Raw genomic sequence first — 21,034 nt, forward strand, 5'->3', positions numbered from 1 at the left:
GATTAAATAGAGGGGGATGAATCAGCTGATATGAGATGTGTCCGTTCTTGTAATTTTGAAGTACAAATTTTGTTGCTATATTTCATCTCCCCTTTGCAATGCATATGAGAAGAAGAAACAAACATGAAAATTATGAGCTGGCATTTTATATAATTTTTAATTATTAAACTATGCAGTTTGATGTATTAATTAGCAAGCAACTCAGCTAGGATATTCAGATTCATTTGCTTATTCACTTAAATCAGCTAAAGTACCCTATAACTTCATAAAAACCACCAAGAGTCCAATGGCACCTTAAAGACTAATAGATTTATTAGGGCACTTAATAAATCTGTTAGCCTTTAAGGTGCCAGCAGACTCCTCATTGTTTTTGTGGATACAGACTAACATGGCTACCCCCTGATACCTAGTAATTTTAGTAGCTTAAGAGTCAGTTTTACATTCATTTATTTCTGGCTTTCACCATATAAGCGACTGTTACATATAACGTGGGAAGTTCGGAAAAAGGAAAACTAAAGAATGTGTGCAAGTGGTTAGCACTGGGGACTGAGTGGCAGGACTTCTGGGTCCTTGTCCTAGCTGAGTGAAGACTTGCCATATGACCTTGGACATAGGACCAGATTTCTAAAGGTATTTAGGTGCCTACCTCCTCTCAATGTCAATGGGAGTTAGGTCCTTAAATGCCCTTTAAAAATCTGTCCCTGAGAGCCTCATTCTCTTCTCCATCACCTGACAGAGTGGTAAGTAACCCACTGCACTCAGAGTTGCACTGCTATGAGAACTGAGTTAGGCATTTAGCTTCAGATTCTCAAAGGTATTTAGATGCCTAACTCCCATTGATTTGAGATATATTTGAGGATCTATCTGGGCCTGATTTAGCTCCATTCACGTCAATGAGAGATTTTCATTAGCTCCAGTGATGACAGAGCAGGCCGTCTGTGCCTTGGTTCACTAAGCTGTACCAGGGATCAGCTAACTTACTGGTTTGTGAAGTGCTTTGAGGAAGTCAGAAGACAGGTGCCATAGAAATGTAGAGCATCATTCCTTTGTGATCACAGTAGTGGTGAAGACAGGACAGTCAGGAAGGTGGTTTCTAAATGAATGTATATCACCAGGAAACTAGTCTCTTCTAATCCTCCCATCTCTTGTGCACTTCTCCTTTGGTTCCCCTAATGTCTCTCTCTAACCTGTATTAGGCCACTAAAGGCTGTCTAATGGGGCTGATAAAATTTCCTTGTGGGTGAAAAAAAGACTACTATTTGATTTAAGGCATTCTTCTGAATCTTAACTCATAAGACTCAAAGACAGTTGCTTAGGAAAAGGTCCTTGTAGTAACCATAGTCATCACATGAAGGTCTCCATCTATGTAACAGGAGCAAGAGGTACACATCCTGCTATACTCATATCAAGTGATTTAGAATCTTCTGATGGATTAGGACTAGTCATTTTCCCAAAGGTTTGAAGATTTAGTTGGAATTAGAACAAAGTGGGTTCAGAGTGAGACCTAAATAAGGGACAAATGGAGCAAGATGGCCACTTATTCTACTACAAAGGTCTACCTCCTGGCCTTTAAATGTCTGAAATGAAGTGTCAGCTAAGAATGAAAACTGATCTACTGTATCTTCTTTCTTTAGCAACAAAACCCCATCACTAGAACAAGCAGCAGGAGCTGCTTTTTGATCTGCACTCCTTACGAACGGCCAAATCCATGCTTCTCACTGTACTAAAGCAAGTAGTTCCATTACCAGAAAGCATTCAGGGACTACCTGGCTGAAGTAAGATGAATGGAATTTGGGGGTTGACCCTTCAAACATTTCCTCATGTGAGTATCCCCACTGCATTGGGAATCTTTGTGTAAAGTTTTGTCACAAGAAAGGGTTTGCTCTGGAAGTGTTGGATGAATAAGGAGTGATCTGTACATGCCTGGGCTCACTGTCTGAGTCTTCCACCCATGATGTGTTAGTAAGGGGACAAATCCTACTGCCACTGAAGTCAATAGCAATTTTTCCATTGACTTAACTGGGAATAGAATTGGGCCCCAATGCCAATAAGCTAAGATAGATATTGCAAAGAGTTGGTATTTGACTATTGTAACATAAAATAGAGCCAAGCATATATCATTTATGAGTTAGCAAGATGATATATAAACCCACAAATCACCATGGTAATTCTTTGCAAATCAGTTTGCTGGATTGAATACTAATGTTATTTAACCCACATTAAAATAGACCAAATAATGTTTAACAGTTACATTAAGATGACACTTCTTTTGTTACTGTCAAAAAAGAGGTTAATGTATCAGTAAATTCCCAGAGCTGTGAATACCAATGATATCTTTGGGGACCAAGCTTCTTTTCACAGATTTCTAAATGAGGAAAGTTAACCTGTTTACATACTAGAGAAACCTATTCTGATTAATAACGATTTAGGGCGAGATTTTCAAAGGCATAAATGGGCACATTAGCCACATTCAAATCCATGCATGATCCCCACCAAAATCAATTGGGCTCCACATGGCACAAAGGTCTGATTGCAGGATTTAGGTCTAGTCTGTTTCAGAAACCATCTGTACATACCAGGCATGACTACCACCGATGTCTTGTTGCAGTGCTGGACAAAGCAAAGTAACTCATGTCAATCAACATTCTTCTGTATGGGTTTCACCAAAACAGTGTGTAAGGGGGGAAATCTTTGCTAGTTGTAAAGTCAGGGAAGGGATAGCTTAGTGGTTTGAGCATTGGCCTGCTAAACCCAAGCTTGTGATCTCAATCCTTGAGGGGGCCATTTGGGGATTGATTGGTCCTGCTTTGACCAGGGGGTTGAACTAGATGACCTCCTGAGGTCCCTTCCAACCTTGATATTCTAAATAATTTAGATGTTTCTATATATATACACCTCTTTTGCTTCACACCATACGTCATGAAGTGTTATTTATTCAGCGTAGTTCACCTGGTTTTAGAGTGCATCTGCAATGTACATATGCAGAGTATAAACAATTCACTTTCTTAGAAGGCATAGAATCAGAAATTAAGCACTGCAATAAGCTTCCAAGGGAGAATCCCTGTCACTGGAAACTTTTAAGACTAGGTTAGACAAATCCCTGTCCAGGATGTCTAGGTATACTTGGTCCTGCCTCAGCACAGGTGGCTTGACTAGATCTTTAGTCTTGAGAAAAGAAAACTAAGGGGGGGAAAGCTAACAGCCTTAAAATATACATTAAGCACCGTTATAAAGAAGATAGTGATCACTTGTTCTCCAGGTTGTCCACTCAAGGTAAAATAAATGCTTTAATCTGCAGCAAAGGAAATTTGTTACATATTATGAAAAAGCTTTCCAGCTATAACATAAATAACTAACTATGGCAGTAGCTCAACAGCAGAAGTCTTGCCAATATTGGCAAGAAATACCCCTGTAGAACTATTTTTGAAGACCTCAGATTAGGAACAGAGAGAGAAAGAAAACGAAGCAGAGCCAGCAATATTTTTAAATTGCTTGGGAAACTCAACATTTAGAAAGAGATTACACAAGAAAAATGCCCTTCAACTCGCATCTCTGTGAAGTGAGTTCTACCACTCTTGTTTTTCACACCCCCACATTCTGTACTCATCATACCATGTTTTCATTACATTCAAAACAGGCCACCTTTTATATGGGGATCTCAATGCACCTTATAAACATTGATTGAATCTCACAACCTCCTATTATCCCCATTTTATAGATGAGGAAACACAGGCACACAAAAAGTTAACTCACTTGGCTAAAGTCACTCTGACAGGTCCAGTGGCTGAAAGGAAACATCACAGGAGACCCAGGCTAAGCAAAGAAAGTATTTCTGTGCTTTCAAGTTCATTTTTACAGCATCTGTGTACACCAAGAACAACACAACCCTAGCCCATATCCATCATAATCTCTGATCTCATTCCTTCCATATGGCTTTCATCACAGCCACCAAATAATGTAAGCAAAGGAGTATTTCTCTTTCTTTAGCAATCCCTGACCTGACTCCTAGAAACCAGCTAATCCTGCTTCTGAACAGCTAGATTAGCCCAGTCCCTTTAGAAAGGCTCTGATTCTAACTAAGTTCAGCTGTGCTCCACTCAGGGAAGCTCTCTCAGCTGGGACTGGAAACTCTTGTGGGTTTTAACTCCCAGGCCTGTCACACCAGCGTCTAGCTTGGTTGAGCATCCTTCTTCTTGAGGTGAAATGCAGTATAGCCCAGTGAGATTGCAATCTCAGTTAGGGTTTCTAGGAGTTCCTGTAAAACAAATACTAGCAATACATAAATCTGTAGTTTAGGGCCTGATCCTGCAAGCACTGCATGTGCTGAGATCTCACTGAAGTCAAGGTAGAACCTGTGGACTTGCAGGCCTGAGTTTGTACATTTCAGACAGACATTGAAAAATTACTTTTCAGCAGCTTGATTTTTTTTTTAAATCAAGTAATTTAAAAAAAAGTTAAATGCATTCCATTTACATTAAGATACATAAGGTCTTCAGGCATGGAAATATAATTGTAGAGTTAATTAACTTTCCATGTGCTGGCTTTGAAATCTTGCATCTTAACATAGGGAAGGAGCATATGGTGATATTTTATTTTCTGTTTATAAAAGCTCCCATGGCACCTAAATTTCATGAGGGGTAAAGGAATAAAGGCTTCTCATCATAACTAACAGGTGATTTGTTTTGCATTGGTTAGTGCTTAATGGTCACTGCAAAATTATAAAAACTGTCTGAAAGCAATCAGAATTTTTAAAAATGTACAGTCGTTTTTCACATTATATCCCTTTGGTTTGTTTATGTCTCATGCCTCTTAAAGAGGAATTGACAATACAAAACTGTTTGTCCTTAACAGGCTGATTCTGGGAGCAGACAAATACCATACTAAGCACTGGCAGGGTTATTATACAATTGCTAGTGATGCAGTTTTGAAAGGTACAAACTGCTTATTATAAATCTGAAATGATCTTTGGACATCCTAGCACCTTCCTCCTAGGTATCTCAAAGTGCTTTACAAACATTAAATAATTTAACATCAAAATATTTTTAATGAGGTACATAAACCTGTCTCTTTGACAGATAGGGGCACTAAAGCTTAGCCTTTGTCTACAAGAGAAAGTTGTACCAATTGTTTGGACACTCTTATTTCAGTTTCAGAATGATTTATATTGAATTAGCTTAAGACTATAAGGAATTGACTTCAGCAAAATTGATACATGGCATTCTGAAGCTAAAATAAGAGTGCCCACGAAAGAAGATTGTGAACCTGATTTTGTTAAATCAGTCTGACTGTCTTGTTTAGATGAGGCCTTAAAAAAGTTTTCCCTAGTTTTGAGAGACTCGCTCCTTACGTGTCCAGCTTGAGGACAATGTATGTTTCTGAGATGGTGAGTATCCACAATGCTCTTTGCCTTCAATGGGAACAGTGGTTGCTTGACCCCTCTGCAAATCAAGGCCTAGATGTCTCAAGTTGGGCACCCACAACCTGAGGCATACCAAAATAGTGGATGGAAAATGTGCTTAAATGCTTTGCCCAGACCAGTCTAGGTAAGGAACTAATATGGCCCCCATCACTGTAGTATCTGAGCCTCACTCTCTTTAATGTATTTATCCTCACAGCACCTCCGGGAGGCAGGACAGTGGCATTATCCCCATTTAATAGATGGGAAACTGAGGCACGGAGAGACAAAGTGATTTGCCCATGGTCACAAAAGGTATTTGTGGCAGAGCAGAAACTGGACCTGGGTGTTCAACAGCCCAGGCTAGCCCTCTGACCATTGGGACATCTTTCCTGTCAGATCACACAAGGCAGCATCAGAATTGGGATCAAGTCCGAGTTCCCAGTGCCAGACACTAGACCACCCTCTGTCCTCTATTGTTCTGCTGTTCAGCATGCCAGGTTGACATGAATGTGTTGTTCATTTACTAGACCAGGATGTGACTGAATCTTTGTGATAAATCAATGTGATTTTGCTTCTCAGGCAGAGATGGGCCTGAGACACATAGTTGAGACCCTGATTTCAACCATCTCAGATTTCTGGGGTATTTGGATCTGGGAGTTTTGGTTTGGTCCCATCATAAAAATTGGAACCCGATGTGGAATTAAGATACAGGTTCAAGTTCAGATTTTGGGCCCTCCTCCCAAGTAGAATCCAAGAGTGAAGTTCAGGGGTTTGGTATGAGGCCATCTTTATTCTCACTATATACTGAGCTAACTATGGTGACAGCTCATAAGCACTTCCAGTGTTAGGTTTTGTGATGAAAGTGGGAGTCTCCTCTCAGGAATAACTCCTCTGCAGTTAATGGAGTGACAGTGGCCTAAAACTTGTGTAAAGGAGAGAATCAGGCCTATAATATGCCATGTTGCGATCAGGCTTAGACTATCAAACTCATTTCACTTAAAACTTCAGTTGTAAAGAGAGAAAAGGACAGTGCTTTGCAGCTCAGCTACCCAACCCTTCAGTTTGAGCATATTCATGAAGTCTCCAGTAGAAAGCTCTGTAATTTCTATGTTGGCATTGTACTATCCTTCCTTGACTAACATCAAACAGGCCTTCAATCGCTGCTAATGCGTCAAATGTCTGTAAGATAAGGGAAAAAGTGATCTTGGGCTTTGGATTTTTAAATGGAAATACTCTTGGTAGCTTGCAGTGTTTTTCTGTGTTATTTATTCTAGCACCTATTATTGCCCAAACAAATAATCAGAGTGAAGGTCTTTTCTTCCTGATGTTAAGGGTTTTAGTTTAGCCTAATGAGGCTGAAAACTGAAAGACTGAAAAGTCTTAGTTGTGCTGTGTGTGGAAGGCTCATTGAGCTGAAATTGGTTTTCACTCTATTATCTATTGGAGCAGCAAAGACTGTCGTGGGAGCCTTTATTTAAACTTGGATGAATGCTTCCTTTTCTGCACACAATCAAGGCAAACCCAGCCTCATCTTTTAACAAATTGTACAGTTTCTGGTGCTGCAAATATTGCTTGTCAAATACATTGTGCAATTCTCCTTGCTCTCCCCCCAACCCTTTCATCCCATGACTTCCTAATTCTTTTCAGCTTCTTAAAAAAAAAGCAATAGCTATTCTCCAACATGAATACAAATATCTACATAAATCCTCCTCTGAAAGCATGTATGAATACAGAATGGTACTTTTCCTCTTGTTGTCAAGGCCAAATTAGGGTTTTATAGGGCCCTAGGTAATGCAGAGGCAAGAATTCAGGATGGGATGAAATCCCTGAGATTACTCTTATTTTCTTTATTATCCCTTTTATCTTCCAGTTTCCTCCTTTTAAAAATAATTCTCTTTCAGTGGAATGTTTATTTTGTCAGGGCATAGAAGCTACATCTTCCTGTATAATTTATAAAACTTATTAATACTTATTTATAGAATAATCACACCTGCACACCCCCTACTTCACAAAGGCATTCCAGTTAGAGTTGGCACACAATGGCTTTTTTGGTTCACTGGCACTTTCAAAAACAAAATCTGTTTTGGGTCAGCCTGCAAATGAAAATGTTCTTGTAAAAAGTCAAAAAAATTGTTTTGGGTCAAACAAAATGTTGTGTTTCAGTTTTGACCATTTAAAAATGTTGATTTAAAAAAATAAAGGAAATATTGAATGGAAAATTAATTTCAAACCAAATAATTGAAAATTTTCATTTAGAAAAAATGATGAAACAAAACATTTGATTTTTTAATTTAATTTTTTTCCAAATGAACAATTTAGCAAAGCTGACACAAATTCACAAAATATTTTGGCGTTACTAAATCTGCATTTGCCACCAAAACATTTTTTTTGGCTGAAAAATGTAATCCCGCTCTACTTCCAATCTATACAATAGTTCTCTAAAGATCCAAACACCAAGGGTTTGGACAGTTTGTCCCATGGCAGGGAAGTGATTGCTCCCTTGTCTGTGTCATGGTTCTGTTTTGTGCTGGGTGTGTTGTACTGGCATTGAGCAAAGCTCAGGCAGACTTTAGTTGATGTGCTTTATTTGGTGTTCAGTAAAATGAATGCTGATTGGAATATAAACTCCTGTGGGCAGGAGCTTTGGCTCTGAGCTGTTTGTGAAGTGCAGCATACATTCACAGAGCTACATACGCCATAAAAATGCAATTTTAAAAGCCACTTAAAAATTTGCTCCTTCAGAACATTCTCATTTGCACAAAACTAAGATCTACATAGGGGATCCAGGCTTCCAAGGTCTCCTCCAAGAGAGGCTGCCTGGCAGCTGGCTTCCCTATTCCTTTCTCTGAGAACACAGTGGGGAAATCTTCACCACAGAACCACCCTCCAGAGATGCCTGATCCTTGAGCTGCTCACCTATGTGCTTCCATAGCAGTAATGGAAACCCATTCTCCCTTCTGAGACCCTCCCACCCCAGACACAGTATCTCCTATGGCACACCCCAACTGCCCCAGGTGCATTTCCCCCGAAGTGTGCTCCCCCATACCTGAGACAGGGGGGTGGCCTGATCTTTGTATTTTCCCAGCAGATCCAGCACCTTGTAAGATTGATGCCAGCTTGTTACATTGCTCAGCTGTGAATAAAGCTACACAACTCAACAATGTACAATCAAACCATAGAGAAATTCACTGACTAAATCCAAATTCTGAAGAAATCAGCTGGACTCACAGATCATAGAATATCAGGGTTGGAAGGGACCTCAGGAGATCATCTAGTCCAACCCCCTGCTCAAAGCAGGTCTAATGCTCAGACAGATTTTTGCCCTAGATCCCTAAATGGCCCCTTCAAGGGCTGAATTCACAACCCTGGATTTAACAGGCCAACACTCAAACCATTGAGCTATCCCTCTCCCCAGCTTGAGTGTGAGTATCCTTTAGGTAGAAGAGGAGCTACATTTGCCCAGTAACTTATTAATTGTGAATTATTCACTTGGCTCTAGTCTAGGCAGCTTGTGTGAGGAGCACAATAAGAAAGACTTTCTGTACGAGTTAGATCACTTCCTTTTTAGAAGCTGCTTCTAATTACTCGGAATAATCAGCAACAGCACATGAGAAGCACTGGGCCAGTACTTTGCTCTCTCTCCCTCAATAACCTTAATTTAAAAATCAAGGGTGACTCTTCACAGGATTCACTCTCCACTAGAGTTGCTTTCAAGTATTTCCTCCATTGGATTTAGTCTGTAATCTCACTCCTCCATGTGGATGAGACAGTACCAGACAAGCCACATATTAAGCCAATAGAGTTAGAGATGCCAACAGAATACACTGGGCCTGATTCTGATCTCACAGCATTTTACACTGGTGTAACTCCGCCAACTTTAATGAAAGCAGCAAAGAATCCTGTGGCACCTTATAGACTAACAGATGTTTTGGAGCATGAGCTTTCGTGGGTGAATACCCACTTTGTCAGATGCATGAGTTACACCATGGAGAAGAGGCGTAGAGAATCAGGCACAACGACTCTCCTAAAGTGGGCTGTTATTGTGTCACCATCAAAAGCACGAGGCAGAACATTTTAGACCTACCAGCGTCACAGCTTACCTTTCCCCAGGAGACAGGTTTCTGCTGATTGTGTCATGACATTGCTTTACTAGCACAATATCAGGATGTAAAACAAGGGACTGGATGCTCAACTAGGGCACACTCGTGCTGAGATTAGGGGGAAGCAAGGGTGACCCTAAACCACCTTCACAACAGCCTTGATCCCAGGGATTTCCAAGGACCAAATCATCCCCCCAAGCACCCCCAGGTTAGTGCAATCCTAGCTCAGTGGCTGATGGAGCAGTGCAAGAAGGGATGTAAGTGGAGGCCAAGGAGTTGGCCCAAGATCAGGAGAGAAGCAGCTGTTTACTAAAGGAAAAGCATTTGAATACCACACTTCAGCTCTGGTTTCATTCTGCTCTGCTCTTCACAGTTACATATCAGAGTAATTCTGAGCCAGTCAGTGGCAAAGGTCACGCATGTGAGAGCAGAGTGGGGTGAAGTGGAGCCTCCTCAGCAACTGGAACTCAGACTACAGAGGAGCTGATAGTGACCACAGACTTCAGTGCCTTCAGACAGAACTCAGTGCAAGCCTGGTCTTCCCACAACAGCAACCACCCCCAAGAAAATGAAGAGAGAAGCCCCATTCCAACCGCACACGTTAAAAAAACCTGCAAAATTTCAGCAACCTCCTGGGTGAAGTTGAAGATATCTAGTCTCTTTGTTGAGCTCTTTCTTGCTTTAATACAAGGTCAGATGTCCTCAGACACTACAGTGCTCAGCACCAGGTAGGAAGATAGATAGATAATTCCTACCTTTTCTGTAGTGTGTTTCACCCATAAATCTCAAAGCACTTTATAACGAAAGTCAGTATTGTTATCCCCAGTTCTCACAGATGGGGAAACTGAGGCACAGAGCTGTAAAGTGGCTTGCTCAAGGTCACCTAGCAGGCCAGTGGCAGAATTCGGAACAGAACTCAGGTGTCCTAGTGCGGTGCTCTATCTACCAGGCCAAATTTCCTGGATGGATAGTTAGATTTGTGGAGCATCCATGGTTTGATGTCAGTTTGCATCTTCCATCACATAGCTGGCAGAAAGTTTTCCCATTCTGAGACAAACTGGAGATTTAAGTGAACATAAGCTTGATTTATGAAGGGAATATATTTTCTATTATAGCTCAGTTCAAGATCATTTATTTTGTTTCCTTAGTGATATTGGATGATTTTTATTCTAAGTTATAAATCTGACTTGGTTAAAAACAAAATGTGGACACTCCATCTTTCAGCCTTGGTCATGTGGAATCAAACCACATGTCAGAGGGAAGTCAGTCAAGGGGAATGAGAGTTTTGCACTTTGATCAAAGTGTCCACCATTCTTACTGCAATTACAAGTATTAATCACTGCCAGCTTCAAGCTCCTCGTCTTCCAGACCCAGCACAGCTCTGCCCTTGGCAAGTACATCTGTGCTCTTGTTTAATCTTGCACCCCACCCCTCACCCCATCCTCACTCCCTGATGCTGCTTTTGTCTCCCCCTCCTACTCTGGCTTCACATTTTCTTCTGTGTCACTGGGAACTACCTCCCACTTTCCAGGCACCAAGAGTGGTGCATCCCACCTCTAAACCCATTCCATCTGCAAAGCCTCCGACACTGGTCTCCTATGCTAACAATAGCTCCTCTGCCTGTACTCTTATCCTGTTTATTATGCTCATCTGAAGGCCAGATTCTGATATCTGTACTTATGGTGAATGCCACCTTACCCCACTGAAATCAGTGGAATCACATATGAACAACAGTACTCCTCAGTGTAAGTAAGGTAACAGAATCTGGCTCAGAGTAAGGGAGAGCTGTGAGTACCCACAGATTCCATTACGGTCAAGCCCAATGAAGTGACCAGGAGTTGTGGGTACTCAGCATCTCCCAGGATCAGGCCCCTTCGACCGTCAGGACAAAATGTTCAAAAGCATCTAAGCGGCTTAGGAGAAAATTATGACTTTTCATAAGTATCTTTGGCACTTAGAAGCCTAACAGGGAAATTTTCAAAAGCACAAATACCTGACTCTCACTGAAAGCCAATGAGACTGAGGCTCCCTAGTGCCTCAGTCTTTTTGAAAATGGGATCAAGGCTCCTATTCACTTCAGTGCTTTTGAAAATGTTACCTTAAGTCCTTTTGCACAAGGACCCTAGCCTCAGCCTGTGTTTTTAAATCACTTTGTCCATTTATGGTGCAATTACATTGGCAAATAGCAATATAAGGAAGTCTACGCAGTTAAAGAAAGACTTTCCTTAGCTTAGATCTGAAAAACAACACAGTGGATATTAACAATTCAGTTAGGTTCTATACAATATATTTTATTTCATGCTGTGACTAAAGAAGAGAATCAAAAGTGTTCTAAATACTTTATCCAAGACAAATAATAATTAAAGAAAAACCCTCTGCCTTGCTCTGCTCCCGATATTTCAATCTCGCGGTCTTCACATGTAGAGATCACTGCCATTTTCCTATCCCCATTAAACTTGAACTATCCCACAAACGGCATGACACAGAAAAGTCACTCCCATGTAAAAACATGCGGCCAGCTGTGCTGTAAGAAAGGACATGGTAAGAGTATGGGAATGATCAGAGCCTTGTTATCTGCTGACCTTTGAAAAGGGAAAATAACCAACTGTGCTTTAGGATTTGGTGGTGGCTCCTTCACTGAAGATATGTACATGTGACAAATTGTTTCAAGATGAGATGAGGAACAAAGGATCCTTGGATTATTTGGCAGAGTTTAGTAATAACAAATATATCAAACCAAATTGGTAATGGCCAATTTTCCCCCCTCCCAGTTTTAGCTGGAGTTGATTGTAGGAGCCAAACAAAAATGATACTCTGCTGCATTTGAGAAATATCTTCAAAGCATTGGAAAGTACTTTGACAAGAAATGGACCAATACAGTTTCTTCAGTTACTCTGTACTGTCTGAGCATATTTCTGGCCCACAGTTTACCACTTGGGAGCACATTTTTGTTCTTACATTGTGTAAGCAACCCAGTAGATAACATTGACTGCTGCAAAAGCTGCTGGGAACACTGCCCTGGCGTAAATATCAATGGTGTCAGCATCAATGGGCTTGAAGAGGGACTTTAAGCCACTCTTTTTCTCCAGTTTAGTTTCTGGCCGCTTCTTCGTCTCTCCAGTTTCGACTTCAACAGAGCCATATGATCCGGGTAGGGTTTTGGGAGCTCGGTGCTGCCGGTTGGAAATGGCCAGTTCCTGGTTCACACCCGCAGCGGAAAGGGAAAACAAAACAATGGCATTCTTCACATTGATCTGCAAATGAAAGAGAAGAACCTCTTATGGCAATCTGCATGGGAAGAGAGTCAGAATACTTAATCAGAGCTAGCCTGGTGGCTTAGTGGTCTGACATGCAGGATATCCAAATGTGATGGACAGTACTTGGTTCCAATGCTAGCAGTGGCTGAGGGAGCAGTGAATGGCTCTGTTCTGCCATGCAGGAGATCCAGGAGTAAATTCTGGTTATAATTTTACATTCCCTGGACTATTGCAGAGGCTTGAGGCCCTGCAGAGGCAGTATGCTCCACCCTGGGCTGGTTCACAAGTGGTATTGATCTGCTCCAAAGAGACTGTTACCCAGCTGAAAGGATAACTGACTGGCCTGAAACACAGGGTGGATCCTGTAAGGCTGTGTATGCCCCTGGGTAGATTTCAGTAAAGAGCGCAGATCAATTGTATCTGCTAGCAGGTTAGCAAGATTAATTAATAACAATAATAATAAATAATCATAATAAAAATCAAGTCCAGGGATTCACATGCCTGCAGATTTGTGGGGGGAAATTTGCAAACTGCGGATTGTCAAAAGCATTTTTCCCTAATCCATTAATTCTGCTTCATCAGCCACTTAAAGGGCATGAAGGGAACAACTGAGCTATCTAGAATTAAGAGGTCCAGGAAGGAATTTCACATGAGCCAATTGCTTTGTTCTTGCAACCTGTTGCATAGGCCTACTTTGGAACATAAGTTGTATTCATGCTAAGCAAAATAGGATCTGTCTGGAATCCATTGCACACAATGGAGAATTTAATCTCTATTGGACAACACTGAAGAGAATGGGCTTGGTTCTCAGGGTTGCTGAAGCCCTTTTATGGTCCTCTTGCCAGGCAAAGGGCCCATAAGTAAACAGCTACCTGAGAATACCCTTGAGGTGTGGGTCCTCCCCGGCTGGTGTAGAATTGGCCCTGCTCCTGGCCTGTGGTGGGGGACATATTGGGGACTATTGAACAGAGCACATTGGGATTGCTCTAATCTACACCAAGGGCTGGATAGGTCTCCAAAAGTCCTGTACGCCTCCAGAACAGAAGGAACACAAATGTGGCTTAAAAGCCCATTTGTGTCTCTTCTCTTCCACTCCCCCACCCTGTCCCAAACACAGGAACAGAATGAGAATCAGTCCCAACTGCTTGTGGCATGGGGATGATTGGTTACTGGCTCTGTATCCTGGTAATTGTTCTGAGCTGGTTTTGACTTGTACTGTCAACAGGCAACAATCAGCATGGTGGCATTCAGGGGCTAAACACTTACATAGTGGGTTTATTAACTCAGGGAATGACTTTACCAAAGGGCAGCAGAGGGGAGTATTTTCTCTGGCTGAAGACAAGGTTATAATGCAGAGTGGTTGTTTTTCAAAGCCTTCCACGGTGCCACCAGCACACAGCTTACTGACCTCTCCACTCTGTCTGCTTGCCTTCATCTTGTCTTTTTGCTTTTTCATGTAGTCCGCATTGAAATGTGCAAATGCATATTCCACCAGAGCAGCAAAGACAAACACATAGCAAATCCAGAAGTAAACATCTAGCGCCTTGATGGCAGAGGCTCGTGGGAGTGAAGATCGGGCACTGACCATCAAAGTGGTCATAGTAAGAACTGTAGTTATACCTAGGGAATAGCATGAGAAGCTTGGCTTAGAGTTCTGTAACACATCTCAATGGTAATAAACAATAACTTCTACCTAGAGAGGAGCTGGCTGAGATTTTCAAAGCTATTTAGGGGAGGTGGACACCCACTTCTGAACTAGGCACCTGATGCCCAAGGCAGCTCTGTTACCAGAAACAGACAGACAGATCCATTAGAACAACCCCTGGGGAGTCTTTTCTATTCTTAGCACCTGCTCCTCTTACTCAGGACTTCAGTGGGAGTAAGGGCTGCAGCACTGTCTTTTATTAGTAGTGTCTATTGTTTTTAGGGATACGCTCTAACAGCATTAAACTTTTATTCTCCATCCTTTATTAGTGCATTCTGCCCTGACAGAAGCATCTGCTAGTGAAAGACACTGAAGCATGAAGGAAAGCCGCTGAAGGACTTATTGGTTTGCCTGTGCAGACACAGCATTCATAAATGTGCTTCTGTTCCAATAATGGCATATTGGAGATGAACGTATGGCCTTCACGTGTCCTCCCTTTCAAGATCCCAACACCACAATCTTTTTACCTAGTGACACCCTAGCAGGCACAGCTGATTGGCTGATCCAGAAGGAAACCCATGACATGGCCACCAGTAAGATGGAAGGCATGTAAGACTGAATGATGTAAACACCTCGATTCCGCCGCAGGTGGAAGTGGAGACTGAGCCTGGGAAACTGACCCGCTGGTGGAAAGAGTAGGCAAAGGACAAATATAAAGTTGTATGTTAGAAGGTTGGCTTTACAATTACACAGTTAAAATAATATACAAGAATAATGATGCTGATTTGCACTTTTACATCATCTTTCATTCAAGGGTCACAAAGGGCTTTACATTAATTAAGTCTCATTAAATCCCTCTGAGGTACCATATTTAGTGTCAGCATTGTTAGTCCTAAGAATAGGATCATAGAATATCAGGGTTGGAAGGGACCTCAGGAGGTCATCTAGTCCAACCCCCTGCCCAAGGCAGGACCAGTCCCCAATTATTTATTTAGCCCCAGGTCCCTAAATGGCCCCCTCAAGGATTGAGCTCACAACCCTGGGTTTAGCAGGCCAATGCTCAAACCACTGAGCTATCCCTGACTTGCCCTGGGTTGTATAGTGAGTCAGTAGAAGAGCAAAAAATAGATTTCAGGAGTCCAGATTCCTAATCCCTTGCTCTAATGACACTATTTCAAAATGTGATCTGCTTTAAGGTTTTTATAATCTGTGGTGGAAAGTCCTACAGACACTAAATTTAGATTTTTTTAAAGATTATGTTAATTTAAAACTAATAGGGAAAGAGCTTGATGGATAAGGACGCAGCATAAATGAGCATTTAACTACATGTAAGAGGACAAAAATCAGTAGGGAAGAAATGACTTCAAGCTTTTACAAACATTGCAATAGGCAGGCTAGTATGTATGTGTACCACTACCCTCTAGTGGATGGAATCAGAACTACTCAACTTGATATCATAAGCACAATATTATTAGGAATAATGGAGATTCTCCTATAGCCTAAATTACAAATTAGAGCAGGAGGACCCGAGTTCTAGCTCTGCTGTTGCTGTGAAGTGCTGACTGGAAGCCATGTGCAGTATTATGGCAAACACAAAGCCCAGGACGGCTATGGATTTGTCACAATATACTGCAATGACTACCCAAGAGACCAGCAAAAATGTATGTCTATTTAGGTACAGGGTAAATAAAATTGTACTGGAAACCAGATGGACAAATTAAATTGATTACTTAAGAGAGGAGATTGTCTGCTACAGATAGTGGAGGCTGACAGAATGCCTGCAACAAAGACACAGAATCTGTTACCGGATTTGAAGTTCATCATTTCTCTTGTGAAACGGTAATTAGTGATTGTGAACTGAGCAAGCTGCAGTTTATCCAACCCATGGATCTCCTCCTGGTTTTCTGACCAGTGGTACACGATATCTTCTGAAGCGTAGCCATCTGCCAAAAGAAGCTGAATAAATGCAAAGATTTGGGGAATAATAAAGATTGATGGGCTCAAAGTGAAACTCAGACGACTCTGCCATGCTGATCATTATCAATCCCACAGCAAACATGTTGTGTTTCAATCTGGATAACTCAATGTCCTATCAACAGTGAGGTTGCCAGTGACCCAGCCAGAATAGTGCTCCCTCAAAGGGGAGAATCCAGGCTAGCTCACACTGTTCAGAATTTTAGAAGAGCTTTGAAGTGGAGAACACAACTTAAAAATAAGCTTTTAAAAAAACCTAAGAGCAACAGAAAATGGTCATGGTGTTTTTTGTTTACATTCCAATGGAAACAGTTGGAAAACAAACTAATTAAAGAGTATTTCCTTTGCAGTGTTTGCAATCCAAACACAGCAACATTATGCTAAGGCATGAGAATCTGACCACAAATTAAAGCTGAGTGAAGTAGTATATTTTCATTATCCAAACTGACAGAATTGCAAAACAGTAACCAGGCAGCAGGATTAGTGAAAAGTAAATTAGACTGTTAATGATTCCTTCAGTTTGAATCATCTAAGGTGTTCACTCATAACACAGGTAAAAACAATGTTTTTTTTACATCTATAGGAGTAGATTCTGCGCCACTTCCGATACTTTTGTGCCAGTCAAGCAAAGCGGATGGAGCAAAGACTGGTCACAACCCCAACACTGGGGATTATCCCAATGTCATGGGCAGGCATAGAGCCAATGAAGCTAGCCCCTGCATCACCCTTTCTGAAGACCCTGGTGCAGAGGACATATCAGAGGTAAGGCTAGGCAAGAAGGGAGAGTGACTGGAGAGTGATACACACAGTATCCCCAGCTGTCAGGTGATCCACGGAAGCTACTCTAACTTGTACCCAGCAGCGGCTCCAGGTACCAGTGCTCTAAGCGCGTGCCTGGGGTGGCAAGCCGTGGGGGGGCACCCTCTGGGTCCCTGCAAGGGCGGCAGTCAGGCTGCCTTTGGTGGTGTTCCTGCAGGAGGTCTGCCGGTCCTGTGGATTCAGCAGCAATTCGGCGACGGGTATGCTGAAGCCGCGGGACCGGCAGACCACCCGCAGGCACACCGCCAAAGGCAGCCTGCCTGCCATGCTTGGGGCAGCAAAAAAGCTAGAGATGCCCCTGCTTGTACCTTTGAGGCGAAGGTAAAGCAGGGAATCAGAGTTATACTCAGCCACCTGGCATCTCATTACCCCCCTACTGTGCCCTGAAGAAGTTAGACACAGCAGAGAATCTGTTCCCTAATGCGTAACCTGTCAGCATCGCCTTACTAGTGAGAAATGGCTGTCTAGATAAAAACAGAGCAAGGTATCTTGTAACAGCACTAAGAATGGACCACACCAAAGCTCCAGGAAGGTGGGAATACACAATCACCTGGGTTTGGGTTAAGAGTTGCCTAGCAGAAACCCTGCATGTGGAAACAACAGGAGGAAAGTTTCCTCTGGTTTTGTTTTAATATGTTTGTTTTAAGAGGCTTTATTTCTACTTATGTTTATTGCACTGAAATAAAAATCCTCAAATTAAATTAAAAAAAAAATTCCTGCAAAACTTGCCGGGAGAGTGAATTGATTGCTAGTTCATTGTCTGCTACCTCTGCATTTGCTTATTACATAAGTAAAACTGCAGATTGCTATTTTTGACAGATTGCTATTTTTGAAAATGTATTGTGGTTAATTGCCTAGAAAACAGAATGAATGCTATAAAAGAAAGAGAGCGACTGACACTCACCCTAATGTGGCAATGTGTTTGCCCCTGCTCAGGTACTCTGCTAGTCCTAAATCTCTGGAAACATCGGGACTCTACTCTCCCATTGAAGTAGCCACAAAAAGTAGCCACAAATTTGCTGCTGTCAATGAGTAGTGCCTGCTTACATCAGTAGTGAATTTGTCCCCAAAGCATTAATGCTTAACACTGATTAAAAGGAGAATGGCTCCTGAGTAGAATATAGACACAATTTATACAGGTGTCCCACCTAAGCATTAAATAGAATGTCACCAGTCTATGGCCCAGATTCTGACTGAATCCTATGTAGGGGTGAGGTCTTGCCAAGGAAAGACAGAGCCCTTTACAGGGGCTAGTCACAATAGCAGTCCCCACACAGCTGGAATTCTGCCCCTCTTGATTTCTCTTAGAGAAAAAAAGCCCACTCAGAAATTTGCCCTGGGGCTAAGTCTCTCTGTACACTCTACTTTGTCTCTCAGGGCCTGTTTCAAAGCCCACTGAAGTAAATGGAAAGATCAGGGCTGGGGGTGGGGCATGGGCATGAGCGCGTGTGGTGTGTGTGTGTCAGGGGTGCAGGCTCCAGGTGGTGTTTTCCTCAAGCAGCTCCTGGAAGCAGCAGCATGTCCTACCTCTGGCTCCTACACAGATGCGCGGCCAGATGATTCTGCACACTGTCCCATTCACAGGCACCACCCCCGCAGCTCCCACTGGTCGTGATTTCCGGCCAATAGGAGCTGCAGAGCTGGCACGTGCGCTTGGGGCAGCATGAGGAACCCGCTTGATGCCCCTAAGTGTAGGAAACGGAGAGGGGACATGCCACTGCTTCCAGGAGCTGCACGGAGACAAGGCAGGCTGGGAGCCTGCCTTAGCCCCTCTGCACCACCAACTGGACTTTTAACAGGCTGGTCAGCAGTGCTGACCAGAGCCACCAGGGTCCTTTTTTGATCAGGCGTTCCAGTCGAAAGCCAGACACCTGGCAACCCTAACTGTGGCAGTTTTGAACTAGTGCTGTAAGGCTCTATAACCTGATGCCCAAACTTGGAATCAAGGGAATTGGGGTTGGGGCTTATATTTACTAAACCCAAAACAGTCCTTGTATTTGATTGATTTAAGTTAACTCATAGAACCAAAGCTAAGGATTATCTCTGCGGGCTTTCAACAAAACATACATTATAGGCACCACTGTGCTCAGACTTTCGTACTCACAGCTCTCCAAATCCAGCATGCACTCTTGTTCATCCATGGGATACTTGGTAAGGTCCATGTCACAGGCCACAGTTGAGGTAACCCTGCCTCATGCAAAGAAAATCAAAGTACCAGTTAGTTATATTTAGAGAGGGCTGTAGGCTTTCATAGTTTGGCATGTAATTTTCCCCATAATCCAAAGACTGGGTAGGAAACCTCTATTGTTAAAATGCCACTCACCCACATCTACAGGTGGGGGAACTTGATGGGGCTGGCAGCAACAGGGGGACAGTCCGAGCAGCAAGGGAGGGAGACACTCACCAAGGGACAATAGGTAGCTCCTTCCCCCAGGAGTCTCTGGCATCCACTGGCCAACTGATTGGCCAGCATTTGCCAGCTCCCAGGATTTAACTCGCTGCAGGGGTTGTGTGGAGCCTCTTTTGGCTCCATTTCAGCAGCTCACCCTACCCATCCGAGTTAGGAATGGGAACCCGGCCCGACAGATACTGCAGGTCTAGCCAATCACCTGCTTAAGGGTCAGGAAGGAATTCCTTCCATGTGCCAGTTGGCGGAGAACCAGGGAGGGAGTTTTTTGCAGCATCTGCAAGCCACAGTGGTTTGAGTTGCAACACACATGGCACCTAACTGAGGTACTGGGGTGAAGTTGTTTATCGCAACTTACAGCTGGTTTCCAGTGTGGTTAAGAGAATAAAATGAATGGTTCCCAGAGGTAAAAGACCTGGGATTTTGGTGATGGGCCTTGGGCTCATGTGACAGGATTAGACCTTATGACCTTCACAGGCCAAGGTCCCCACACTGCTGCACCTTCTGTCCTGCTCACGGCAGGATCTAGGATGCTAAGACTCAGAGAAAGCTGTGTCCTAGGGGTAGGCTGAGGAGTTATATGGTTATATGTCAAAGAACCCTGTTAACCCCACACTGGAACAAATTAAATGTCTGGTACAGGAGAGTATGGCTGATGGGCAGATAGTGCCTCTTCCCTGTGTTCAAGTTTAATAAAAGTTGTGGCCTGCTGCTTACTTCCATGCATGTCTCTGTCCTCATTTTGCTGCCATGCCCACATCAAAAAACAGTAAGACTTTCAAAGCTCTTTAGGCTATTATCCTAACCAGTCCTCACAGCACCTGAGGTACAGGAAACAGGTATTGAATGGTTAAATGACTTGTTCAAGACCAGATACTACTAAATAAATAAATAAATAAGCACTATTTTAGAGTTTTGTGAGCCAAATCCATTCTGGTGTAATGTCAATAAAGTTACTCCAGGAATGAATTTGACTCTACAGCTCCAAAGCATTGTGCACAGATTAACTTTTTCTCAGAATACTCCTGTGAGGTGGGAAATGTTGTTATTGCCATTGCACAGATGGGGAAGTTTAAAGCTGAGAGATTCTAGATGACTTGGCCAAGGTCACATAGAGAATCAGTGGCAGAGTCAACAACAGAACCCAGGAACTCTTTGCTCTATTCACACTGCTTCTTGGGCTGGTGGCTGTAGAACACCCCAATTATAGCAAGATCATGCTCTGTTAATGATATACTTGTGATTAATGATTACATGACAGGTGCCTTTCCCGTGTAGACCCGGCAGAGAGATGAGGGGTCATCAACAGAAATGCATCAGGCTAATGTGTTTTTTTTAGTTTTTTTAAATGAATGGTTGTATTAAAAAATAATCTAGGGAAAGGAGGTGATTATTTTTTAGAGTCTATTCAAAAAGCTAACACGAGAGACACTC

General features: G+C 42.6%; 1 protein-coding gene and 1 long non-coding RNA gene across 2 annotated transcripts in view; one reads left to right on the forward strand and one right to left on the reverse strand.

Annotated features, from left to right (window-relative positions):
• Positions 1-1,638: 1,638 nt before the first annotated feature.
• Positions 1,639-21,022, forward strand: LOC116824642 (uncharacterized). The gene is made up of 3 exons (XR_004373671.2): positions 1,639-1,822; positions 16,958-17,136; positions 20,862-21,022. It is a non-coding gene; the product is annotated as an uncharacterized LOC116824642 (long non-coding RNA).
• GABRD (gamma-aminobutyric acid type A receptor subunit delta) overlaps positions 11,806-21,034 on the reverse strand; it is a 33,063-nt gene continuing 23,834 nt past the window's right edge. The window contains exons 5-9 of the mRNA XM_032780084.2: positions 19,298-19,380; positions 16,206-16,343; positions 14,928-15,083; positions 14,164-14,375; positions 11,806-12,752 (exon numbers count right to left, since the gene is read on the reverse strand). Of these exons, the coding sequence (XP_032635975.1) occupies positions 12,453-12,752; positions 14,164-14,375; positions 14,928-15,083; positions 16,206-16,343; positions 19,298-19,380 (889 nt within the window). The 3' untranslated portion in view covers positions 11,806-12,452. The remainder of the gene's footprint in view (positions 12,753-14,163; positions 14,376-14,927; positions 15,084-16,205; positions 16,344-19,297; positions 19,381-21,034) is intronic.

This window comes from Chelonoidis abingdonii, chromosome 23 (assembly GCF_003597395.2).
Source record: "Chelonoidis abingdonii isolate Lonesome George chromosome 23, CheloAbing_2.0, whole genome shotgun sequence".
In the NCBI taxonomy this organism is placed as follows: Eukaryota; Metazoa; Chordata; order Testudines; family Testudinidae; genus Chelonoidis; species Chelonoidis abingdonii.